Below are 12,510 nucleotides of genomic sequence, written 5' to 3'. Positions count from 1 at the left end.
TGACTTTGATTTAGGTAGGACAACATGGGTGTGTTGGAATTTTATTTATATGTACAGATATAAACAACAAAGTTTACAAAAAATAAAATCACGAAAATATCCCCCCCACACACACACACAACTCTATCAAATACATCATACGGCATTTGTGGTAGTCTGTGGTCTGTGGAAAACGCTATACAGTACTACACATATTTTGAAACAGCTACGCAACATGGGTCATAGTTCTATTAACACATATTAAGGGTAGAGTTTCAACAGTTTACTTTCAGGAGTGTAATCTCTTATACCCCATAATGAATAGAAGGTTATATATATATCTGACAGCACATAAAGTCTAGAGTGCAAATTCAGTATTTTATACAAAAAGGGCATATACGTTTAAAGTACAAATGCAATGCCATGTCCAAGTTATGATTATACTGTCATGTTAATTCAAGATTTGATATATTCTATATAGCCCTTTAGTGTGATGTACTTCCATCACTGATCCAGTAGAGTGCAGCGTGTGATATGTTATTCATATTAACAGAGGTAATATTGAAAAGTGGCCTAAATGATTGATGCCAGTCACTTTCCTCCAGGGTTGCGTCACTTGCGTGTTCGCAAAGGTACAAGTTACATGATGGGGTAACAGCCATACAGGGCAATGCCACATTGGTTGTTTTTGTTCCGGGCCATTCGAACGTAGCCTTGGTCACCGAATGTCGTGCCCCAGCTGAGAAAGACAGAATGTGAGAAAGTTGTGATTATTATTTTTATTATAAATATTAGTATTATATGAAACTGAAATATCCATTCTATAATTTTAAATAATATTGAAAAGAATACACTTTTCCAGGATTTTGTGAATTTAAATCAGGGACTTAATTCGTCAACATTTTGGGCATTACTAACTTGGTCCAATTCCCCACCCCTGTTTACAATGAGTGTTTGGTGTGTTTGTTTATTACCACACATGTAATGTATTGTCGCTACAGCTGCTACTTCTTTGGTTTCATCACAGAGAATAACTGAAAAATGTATCTCATTCTCTTCTAATTGAGTTATGAATGAAACTGGTTACAAAATACCTTTTTCAGAACACCCCCCAGACACACACACACCACCACAAATGTACCTGTTCTTCACCAGCCAGAAGTCCTGTCCATCCAGGGTGCCATATCCCACTGCCAGCACCCCGTGGTTGACATCCTGCGTGCAGGAGGCATCGACGTAGACACCTGGGGAAGGAAGCTAATTTCAGTCAGAGATTCAGCCCATTTTCTGACAGGATGATTAGTTTATTGTGTTTATTAGAATCCATCTAATAAAGTTGATTATTGTTGTCTGTGGTGAAGACATACCTTTTTTATTTTATTTGTTCCTGGGTAGTAAGTGTTATTTCCTAATTACTTATGCCTCAAAAGTATAAAAAATGGCTATACTGTAAATACTGTAAATGTAAATCTCGAAAAACTACTCACTTCTAAATCTTTTGTAGTCATTTTTGTATTACTTTAATATAAATACATGTTAATTTGGATTCATATGTTGATTTTTCTGACTTTATGTGAATGAAAAGACACATATTCTTTTGTGTCACATTGAGCAGACGTGCTCTGCGCGTGAAGCAAGTGAAGCAAGAGCAACAACAGCGACCCACACAGGAGCGCCTGCGCCGCGGATCTGCCTCCAAGAAATGAAGCAAAAACAACAGCGGCACACAAAAGGGGAGTACTGCTAATATGTCATTTTCTAATGCCATTTACTGTTTGTCGTGCAGCATGTTTACCATGGTTAGATCCGCCGACCATAATGATAATTTTACTTGCACAAAACGTGTAGTTAATAAGGAGTTGGCGGAACGAGTACGCGTGTTGGAGGAGCACATAGATACTCTTAGAAATATAAAAGAGGCCGAAAATTGTCTGGACTCGGTCTGTAGAAACACGGACTCGTCCTCTGTAGCAGCGAGAGCCCACACCAGCAGCTCCACAGTCACAGCAGGATCGCTGGGTCTCTGTAAAAAGAGGTTCTAGAAGCGCGAAATCAAAAGCGAGAGCTCCGGCGTGCCGGTCTCCCATCCGGACCCTGAACAGATTTGAACCCCTCGGCAGCGCATCTGCTGAGAAGGGGCTCATTATTGAGACTCCATAGTCAGAAATATAAAGATTGTGTCACCAGCAGTAGAAGTAAAATGCCTCCCGGGAGCCAGAGTCTCTGACATCGAAGCTAAATTGGACGAACTGCCAGGCGGCGAAGTTTCTGCTCTGGTTATTCACGCTGGAACTAACGATATTAGACATAGACAATCAGAGATTTTAAAAAGAAATTTTACATCGCTATGCAAAACAGCGAAAAAACGATGTCAGAATATAATTGTCTCTGGCCCGCTACCAACATTACACAGAGGGGATGAGGCCTTCAGCAGGCTTTCCATTCTAAATAGCTGGTTGACAAGCTGGTGTGCATCAAATAATTTAGCTTTTGTGAACAATTGCGATTGTTTTTGGGAAAGGCCTGGCTTATACAGAAGAGATGGGCTCCATCCGAGCTGGAGAGGAGCGCTAATGTTATCTGATAATATAGCTAGTTGTTTAAAAACGGTCAGGCTGCAGGCTCGCAGTCATCCACTGCAGTCTGCCTGTAACTCCCAGCACAGCCTGACCCTGATCCTAGATCCCTGCCTGGGGGCATCCAATAAAGTACATAGTCCTGAAATTAAATCTAATATAAACAAAATGAATAGTTATCCTATTAAAACAGTAATTTGTCATAGGTTTGGGTGTATTCCTTCCTCTCGGTGCCCTTGTTTCAACAATCTAATAAAAGTTAAAACTACATGATAGAAATTCCTGCCAGACCTGCGCCTCTACTAAGCCATTAGACAGCTTCACATATTTTGAAATTCACCAGGTAGAACTTAGGCTTAATCCACCTCTTCAGCTTATAGCTATTTATAGGCCACCAGGCCCCTATTCCTTTTTTATGACCGAATTTAGCGATCTCTTATCTGACTTAGCCATACACTATGATAAACTCATTATTTTGGGGAACTTTAACATACATATTGACATTAAAGACAACCCCCTCACTGTTACTTTCTTGTCCCTATTGGAGTCTGTAAGCTTCACTCAGCATGTGTCTGGACCCACACATCGTCACAATCACACACTACATCTAGTTATTACCCGTGGGGTAGAGATCACAACCTAATAATATCACCCCAAAACCAGATGATTTCCGACCACTGCCTTATTACATTTGAGCTGCCTAGAGTAGAATCAGACACACAAGAGAGGAATATAGAAACTCGCTGCCTAAATCCCACTGCTATTCATAAATTCACTACCCTGTTGCCAAATGCTAGCTTTATCAAAACAGGATCTGTAGATGAATTATTAAATAATTTAAACAATACACTAAGCACTGCTTTAGATACAGTAGCCCCATTAAGGACACGACAAATTAAACCAACAAAACACTCACCATGGTTTCACGAACACACTCGCTCATTTAAAACAGAATGCCGTAGATGTGAGCGTAAATGGAGAGAAACAAAACTAGAGGTCTTCCACATGGCAAGGAATGACAGTATAATAAGATACAAGCATCCTGGTGGTCTGCTAGGTCTGCCTACTACTCTAATTTAATAGAGACGAATAACCCGCGTTTTCTTTTTAATACAATAGTGACACTTACTAATCAGCAGGTAAAGCCTTCAGAGGTTATCCCCCCCAATTTCACCTGTAGTGACTTCATGGATCATTTCAATCGCAAAGTTAACGGCATTAGAAAACAGATAGAACAGGAAACATACACAAATACTATAGCCAACACATGCAGTCCTTCACAGCCCCTGCCTACCTTGGACTCGTTTAACATAGTAAATCACCAGGAATTGGTCTCCTTAATTACTAAAATGAAAACAACCTGCGCACTAGACCCTATACCCACTAAACTGCTAAAACAATCTCTGCCATTAATTATTCACAGAATACACAATATTATTAATACCTCTATATCCTCAGGATCTGTTCTCGACATTGCTAGACTGAGACAATTCCTCTCATTACAGGACACTGAGAAATTGATACACGCATTTGTTACATCTAGATTGGATTACTGTAATGCCATTCTGTCAGGTAGCACAAACAGAGCTATTTCTGCACTTCAGTTAGTCCAAAATACTGCTGCAAGAATCCTAACAAAAACAAAAAACATGAACACATCACTCCAGTATTGGCTTCTCTTCACTGGCTGCCCGTGCACTACAGGATAGACTTTAAAGTTCTCTTATTAACATTTAAAACACTTAAGGGACTGGCACCTCCCTACCTAAAAGATCTCCTTATCGAATACACTCCAAGTCGGCCATTGAGATCCCAGGAAGCCGGTTACTTAATGCTCCCTAAAATACACAAGAAAACTGTAGGTGGTTGAGCATCCAGTTATAGGGCTACGAAGCTGTGGAACGATCTTCCAGCCAATGTAAGAGATGCCCCCTCTGTCTCAGCCTTTAAATCACGTCTGAAGACTCATCTGTTTAGTCTCTGTTTTTCTAGCCCTTAGTGCCGCCGGTGTGCCATGGACATGCAATTGCACAACTGTCTTTGGAAATGTCCTGCACTGCATGACCAGTATCTGAGCACGACTGCCTTCTTGTCTTCCAGCAACAGCCCCCTCCAAGGGTCCAACGAGGCACCTCGTCCCCCACCATGGAAGTCTGATGAGGCACAACCCACCCCAGAGGCACCTCACCACGGAGGGTTATTTTGCTGTACGTTTGTTGTATGTTTACCAGTCTGTAAAGCGCTCTGTGGCTACCCTGCGAAGGGCGCTATACAAATAAAAATTGATTGAATTTATTGATATTCGCCCGTTTTCTCATTGGAAATAGTTACATTTCAAAATATCACTGTCCAGGTCACAAAAGCAAAGTTTGTGGGGAATAATAGCCATTTTCTATACTTTTGCGGCATAAGCAATTTAAGAAATTGTGTTACATAGTGTAATCCAAGTAGCTAATTCTGCATTTATATTTTAACTGACTGGAGAAAAAGTCACAAGAATAACTCAGGAATCAATCAAACAAACAAACAAACAAAAACTAGTTCCACCAGGAAAGGATATTTGTCCTTTAAGGAATATCTTAAGCGGTGCTGATTAAGTAGTAAATGAGATCCCTCTCTCCTACCATTTAATCATATGTTCCTCATATCGCTCTGTTCTGCGCTGGGCTGGGCTCAAATCCCCGGTGCAGAATTCCAACAAGACACAGTATTACAGTAGACAATCTTGTGTCAACCATCCCAGCATGTCCCCCAGTCTTTGCTTTGATTTTGCCTCAACACTTTCAAGCAGCAGGGTCAATTTATTCATTACTGAAAATGCCCATGTGACCACAGCCCTGTTCTGCCCCTGACTGACTGCCAAGAATGCCACACTGCGAAAATGGCATATGGTTTGAACCAAACCTTTAAAAAAATCTCACTGCCTCAAATGCAAATGAAATAATTTAACTGGATACCGGTCATGAATGACAAACTACAAAATAAAACAAGAGCCGCACCACTCCTGTAGAAGATGAATGAGGGCCGCTTGGCGTCGATGGCTATGGAGATAGGTCCGATGGTGGCCAGGGCTTCTTTGAGGGCGTTCTCATCACCCTCTGGAAGGAACTTGTAACTGCTGCAGTTGGCGGCACGGTGGGTGGCTTCGTACTGGCACTGACCATCCTGAAGGGAGAGAGAACATGAATTGGGTGAAGCCTTTGCCACACACCGTGCAGTAGTGTGGGGTGTCCCTGGTTGTCGAGGGCCGCAGTCAGTCCTGCAGGTTTGGTAGGTCTCTTACCCTCCACACCTATGTCATCATGGACTCAGCTCTACTCAATGACATACTGAGGTGGGGACAAATAGCAGAAGAGACTCAGGAGCAAGGGTCAACCACCATTAAACATCATTAAACTCCAAAGCATTACCCAGAATTCTCAGGGTTGACCACAATATCATTAAACTATAAAGTCATACCCAGAATTCTTGTCTGGGGCCTCGGAATGGGAACTGCAGCTCAAACTGTGCTTTTTCTAAGACGAGCATTTATGAGTTCCTCACCACGGCCTTGTAGGGGTATGATGAGTCAGAGTCGATGCCTTGGTTGTCAATGACGTACTGGAATGCATGGCTCATGAAGCCACCATTGCATCCCTTGTTTCCATACTTGGAGGAGCAGTCCACCAGATTCTGAGGACTGAGGTCCACAATGCTGCCAGTCTTTAGTTTCAGCTGGCCTTCCAACGCCCCCACAGCACTGAAAGCCCAGCAGGATCCACAGGCTCCCTGCAACATACACAGAAACACAATGCTGAGACCTGACCTTATCCCAGGACTTCCAAACTTTTTGATCCCTGAGACCCCATTTAAACACTATGCACATTTCCCTCCCATTTTCTCTGGCCTCACCTGGTTCTTCACTTCAGTGACACAGCCCTTGTCTCTCCAGTCAAAGGCATCAGGGACGGGGGCCCCAGAAGAACGCGTGAAGGAGGTGGCACCCCTCTGGAAGTCCTGTGGGATCTGAGTGCCGGCCAGCATGGCTAACACCTCCTCAGTGGTCTGTATGGAGAGACAACGAAGGTTGAAGTTGTAAGTTGACAACACCATCACTATGTACCCGTGCAACTTATGTGTGTTTTCAATGTACTGTCGTGCAGTGGGGTGTGTTCTTTTTCAGTATTAGAAGAATCAGTTTTGAGGTGGCATTCAACCAGTGAAACACCTTTTTGACAAAAAACATATGTGTGTTTATATAATTTTTTATATAACATTATCCCTTGCACTCAATCCTCCGTATTTCAAAAGTGGTGCTTCAAAACAATATATCACCGTTGAGGATGGCCATTGTCTGCTCATTGTCTGATTTGTTTTGTTCTTTGTAACCGATTCATATGTGATCGATTCGATTTTTTTGGATGAGTGCAATGTAAAAGTTTTCTATAATTTTATAAAATAATTAGTTAATGGGACCAAAAGGAATCACAAGTGGCACATTTTGAGTTGTAATATTTTAAAACCCTTCCAAAATGGTTCAGCAGTCCCCTACATGGCAACTGGCTTTTCCAATATTCCATCGGGCTGCTTACCAGGACCAGGCAGCCTCTCTGCCACAAACGGATACCTACCATGTCGCCCAGGTGGTTCATGCCCAGCTCGTAGGTGTGCATGCCCAGTGAGGCCTCCAGGTTGTGCTGGGAGATCATTTGGAGGTTTTTCTCCCAGAGGATGCGCCTCTCCCCCTCGTCCACCTGTCCCAGGAGAGATGGACACAAATTAGCTTAATGGCTGGACAGTCTGATCTCCACTAGCTGCTATGGTGTAGGACAGCTTGGTTCAGGAGAGCCCCAGACTGCTGAGTTTGATAGTTTGATTTCTGAAAACTGCTAAAGACAACTTAGTCACTGATCCATGAAGCAACTTGTTCATCAATGGTCATCAGGGATGTGTTCCCAATGATATATTGACGACTGAGTGGATGGACCAAAGCACGACATCGGTCACTGATCAGAGTGAACATTTTTCCAAGTCTTTGTAAATGACTCATTTTAAGGGTGACCTCTAAAACTTGGGGAATGGCGCTTGGGCTTGGGCATTGGACTGCTTTAATGAGCAGAGATCCAAAATGGCAGAATCCAAGGAACAGAATCGCTGAAACACGGACAGCATTCGCCAAAGTCTCTCCCGAGCGTGTCTTCCCAGTCTCACCTGGCTCCTGTAGTACTTGCTGTGGGTTTTCTTCCACAGCTCCCAGTGCATGTCCAGGTCAGGGTCCGGGCGGAGATGGGCCGCCGCCGCCCCGCACAACACCGCGATCAGCAGACTCCCGCACAGCATTCTGTAGACCTTGACTGCAGACAGAGAGGGGGGGACTGATTGAAGACATGCTTTCCTGGCTTGATACATACAGAGACAGAGAGAGTCATAGAAAGTCAGGAAGGGTCAGCTAGGGGTTGAAGCTTTTGAAAGGATATTTATTTTATTAGACTTCTGCAGATTAGACTTTTTCTGATTTTATCCTCCCGTCTTACTGGTACATTTTTCATGTATTTCTCTTATATATCTAAACACTACGTCATCACTTGGGGCTATTGACAGTTAATTAAAATGCACCACAATGCCACAGTGCCGGTTCAATAAATTTATTTTTTATGCCCCCCACAACTACCACAAACAACCAACTGTACTGTCTGGGAGCCAGGTCGTTTTTTAACCTTATGACTATGTGTGAATGTGGCACAGAAAGACTCTTATACCATCTGTACAAAACCGCAATTACAAAACTGTAGGTAAATATCACCACAGCTTTAACTTTGTGGCCAATGCCCAATCTCGTACCTTATATATTTGTTTAAGATGGAAAACCAACACTAGGTCACACAAAATAAAAACATTAAAAAAAAAAAGTTAAATTGGGTCTCAGAATGTTTTATGTGACACCTCCCCTAAAAGTATTAACTTAAGTTGATGGTAAAAGTGTTATTTTATTTTTAAAGTACTTCCAGTGACTGGCTTCTGCTTCTTATCTTTAGCATGAGTATTTCCCTTTGGACGTCACCTAAAATAACAGGGCTTGCAAGACTTCCCTCAAAAAGTACAGAAAAAATTCATACTGTGGTTGCTGTGAAGTGATTTAGCAATTCTCTTTCTCTCCATCTCTGGCCAGTTTAGCACAGTGGCAATAGCAATCGGGAGGCTGGCAAGAGTTCTTCTCCCGGCAACAAGTGACTCTGTGCACTCCATTGGTCAATCAAACATGTGCCTGCAATTCTATTGGCTGCAAAGGGCATGCAAGCTTGAATAGGATTGTACAAGTGTTCACAAACTGTGAAATCACACATCCCTTGCCTGCCTTAACCCACTCACTGCCAGACTAGGAGAAACTGACTCTACGGTGTCCCACAGGAAAATATCCAAAAAGTAAAATGACAACAAAACGCTTAAAAAAGTGTCTGTGCCACAAAAGCTGGTTTAGTTAAGGTTGTGAAGTCCCACCCCTTCGCCTCATTGGTGAATCGGGCTCCTACAGAAATCCAGTGGGTGTGATTCTTGTGATCTAAGACCAGAGCTTCAGACCACTGCAGTCAGGATTTGCCCCTCCACCCCAATCCCCTGCCCTCTTTAACATAGAACTGTCTAAGTGGGTCAACGTCCAAAATATTCGGGAGGACCGGACAAACTCTGCTCATCACCAGCCAATCACAGTCCACCTTGCGTGGGTCACCTGACATGGGCCAGTCTGATTGCCCTGCACTGGATGAGGTCATAATTAGAGGATGTCTCCTACTATAAACCAGGCCTCACTGTGGCTTGCTGGCCTGTCTGACATTGCAACAGTGGCTTTGTACATACAAAATTATTATGCAGTGGTGCACCACTTCCCACCGTCAACAGTGAGAAGGCATTGTGCTTTTCGGGAGAATACAGTTGTGAGAATCACCACAGTGAACCAGAAGCTCTTGGCTGAGAAGTGAGAGTTTACCTGGGCATTTTGTCGGGCATTTCACAGCTCCTGCTCCTGCTTGAATGGAGGATATATTTAGCATTGCCTTCGTAATATGTCAGGCACTTGGCCATTGAGTCCTGTTTGTGGATTATGTTGATCTGACACTGACCTGCTTGTTGTAGGATCTTCAGATAGTTTTGACTGGGAAGTGTGATTAGATCTGATTGAGTTTCTTTTTCAGATACTCTATGTCTTGGCTTCAGGTCCCGTCAGTATTATATAACTATATCTATATCTATCATGCTTATTTTCCTGTCAAAAATCACATTACGATTGATTTATAGTCGGGATGTACTTTCTAAAAGCGAGGCAGGGTACAAGCTTGTCATCGAAGATTTGCAGGTAGCTTAGTCTAGGGTCCTAGTCATATGTTCCCATATAATTTTTTGGTTGTTGTTTGTTTTTGTTAATTGATGCTAATAAGGCAATGAAGGCTGACCATTTTCAACTAGTTAAAGGAGAAATCTGGGTGAGAGTGAGTGTGCCTCTGTTTGACTTGTCAATATATAGCTTCCTGTGACGTGTCAGTGATTATCAGCTTTCGCGCTTGTGGTGCTGAGGTTGTTGAATTGTGTGCTGTTGTTGGAAACTGTGATTCACTCTTGGCTCCCTCTAGTTTTCTTTGTCGCAAGATGACGGCATCAAATCTTTTTGTGAATTGGAACGGAAAACAGTTTTTTCATTACATTAACAACCTAAGCAACATTTGAGTCCCCGTTGCATTGTAATTGCAAGCACTAAAGAACGCACAAGTGTATAATACACAAATGACACTTCAACTTTCATATCCCTTTGTTTTATTTTAGAAAAGAAAAAAAAACAGGTTCAGAAAGTCAACTGACTTATCAAGTGATCGTCTAGAGAACGTGTTGCGCAAACCACTCAAACCACTTACCAGTAAGGTGGAAAATAAAACTAAACAGTTTCTGGATTGGGTTATGTTTTTCTCTTCACAGTATGAATATATAACCAACCTGACTCATTACATTTTTTGCTTCCAGTCAGGCAGCTGATTTAGTAAGGAGGGAACTTCAGATCGAAAAACAGGGGAAGCTTAAACCCCGATCGCAGAAATGGCCACGAAACCTGACAGCGCTGCTTAGCTTTGAAGGCCCTTATCTGGAAATCTGACTACGAATGTTTTGATGATGTCTGCTAGCTGTCGGTTACTTAATTGACCTCATGATTTTATCGATTGAACATAGGCCTATATCGCCTTATTAGAAGTGCTTTTACACACTCTGGCTTAAAGGGTACTTCTGATTCAAGGTAAGTGATTCAATTATTGAGAGCTTGGTGGAGCACAGGACAGAAGACACCGCTGTCCCCATTTGTGATTCCGGTCTTAGGGGAACGTATGAGTATCACACACTGCTCTGGAACCCACATTAGTGTTGCACTGATTTCCTTCCCCTTTTAAGCCATTGTATATATTAGTCATGATAGTCTCTTACTCAAAGACTGCCTGGGCTAACATGGTTAACTGAACCTTTAATTGGGCAAATTATTGGCTTAATTTGGCCACTGTTAAAGTTATATAGCATTCAAATTAATTCCAGGATTTTAGAGCAGAAACAATGGACGATTCTTTCATTAGGCCAATTCAGTTCTGGATCCCTGTCACACAGTGTAGTGAGGGGATGTCCATTGACACACGGCTTTGTGTTTTGCTGCCCTTGTGGCAAGACTGACCCAGTCTCAGGTCAAGGTGGTCTTGGAAGTGGTCAGGTTAGAGGTGCTTAACACACTGTGGACTGTGACAATGAACAAAAGAAGGATGCATGGTGGTGTCCCCTTCTCCGAGTGACAGAAACAAAACAATTGTCTTTGTTATAGAAGGGGAAGGACATATTTCGCATGCCAAGCCTTTGGAGAAACATTTCAAAACACATGCAGCACTATTGCGCATATTTAACGCGGTTCCGTGTTTTAAGTTCTTCAACTAGGCAACTTCGGGTTTTCTCATTGTTTGGATAATGATGATAAAATCAGACAGTCAATAAAGTATTGGCAAGTGCCTCTTTTATCTGTTTGTAAAGCGTAGCGTGTTGTTTCATAACTGAAATAACTTAAACAAAATAATAAACTTATTAATAAGACCTACACCGATCTTTAATTGACTGGCAGTTGTTTACAGTGTGACTGAAACACGTTTTCGCAATCAAGGCAGATCTTTCGCCTTTGTCTAATAATAATAATAATAATAATAATAATAATAATAATAATAATACAATTAATTCAATAAAAACACACATACATACATAACGTTATATTTTAACACAGGAAAATGGTGTCAAATAGTCGTGGTTAATTATATCTACTCTGACTCATTTATAAACTCCTTTCAACCTTAATTTAAATATACTGTGTAGTGTGTCCAATGGATAAATCGGACCCTACACCTATCAGACTAAACCGTGGTGTAAATCGTAAAGGCGTTGTTGCAGTGAGAATCGCTGCCGTCCCGATTAAGATTTGTTTATTGTATGAATTGCTTATGATTTATGTGTTTGATTGTTTGTTTATTTGTGTTGTCTGTTTATCAATCTGTAAAGCGCTCTTTGGCTACCCTTGCGAAGGGCGCTATATAAAATAAAACTTGCTTGATTGATTGATTGATTGATTGATGGATGGATTCATTGATTGTTTCGCACCGTGGAAGACAGAAAGTGATGCCCTACCTGTATGAAGTCCTCTCACCGGTCCTGTGTGGCTCCAACACCGGCTGTTCGTGTGATCCGGGGCTATATGTCGCTCTTTGTCTCGAAGTTTATTCCTTCTTGTCAGGTGACTTCATATGGAAAGTACCGCTTCCTCTTTCGTTTTTGTGTTGGTCCACAACATGTTTTTTTTTTCTTCCTTAAGCTAGAGGGGGCACGCAACCACCCGGGTGTGTGTTTCTCAATACTTTTCTTTTATGAGAAAGCAGCTCTCCACAATAAAAAATATCAACGTTAACAAAAAATA

At 42.0% G+C, this 12,510-nt stretch overlaps 1 protein-coding gene across 1 annotated transcript; it reads right to left on the bottom strand.

Annotated features, from left to right (window-relative positions):
- LOC136767528 (cathepsin S) lies at positions 1 to 12,353 on the bottom strand. Its single transcript, XM_066721369.1, has 8 exons — positions 12,225 to 12,353; positions 7,746 to 7,888; positions 7,166 to 7,288; positions 6,447 to 6,599; positions 6,099 to 6,323; positions 5,555 to 5,720; positions 1,121 to 1,223; positions 1 to 718 (listed from the first exon to the last, which is right to left on the bottom strand). Exons 2-8 carry the CDS (start codon positions 7,872 to 7,874, stop codon positions 619 to 621), a joined length of 999 nt encoding a protein of 332 aa, XP_066577466.1. The 5' UTR covers positions 7,875 to 7,888; positions 12,225 to 12,353; the 3' UTR covers positions 1 to 618.
- Positions 12,354 to 12,510: the final 157 nt, after the last annotated feature.

Source organism: Amia ocellicauda, chromosome 14 (genome assembly GCF_036373705.1).
Source record: "Amia ocellicauda isolate fAmiCal2 chromosome 14, fAmiCal2.hap1, whole genome shotgun sequence".
Lineage (NCBI taxonomy): Eukaryota > Metazoa > Chordata > Actinopteri > Amiiformes > Amiidae > Amia > Amia ocellicauda.
This window is presented reverse-complemented; position numbering and strand designations above follow the sequence as displayed.

Coding starts and splice junctions, on each gene's coding strand:
- LOC136767528 (XM_066721369.1), bottom strand. CDS start 7,874: ATGCTGTGCGGGAGTCTGCTGATCGCGGTGTTGTGCGGGGCGGCGGCG. Junction 6,600..7,165: donor TGAACCACCTGGGCGACATG/GTAGGTATCCGT, acceptor CTCTCCATACAG/ACCACTGAGGAGGTGTTAGC. Junction 719..1,120: donor TTCTGGCTGGTGAAGAACAG/GTACATTTGTGG, acceptor TGTCTTTCTCAG/CTGGGGCACGACATTCGGTG.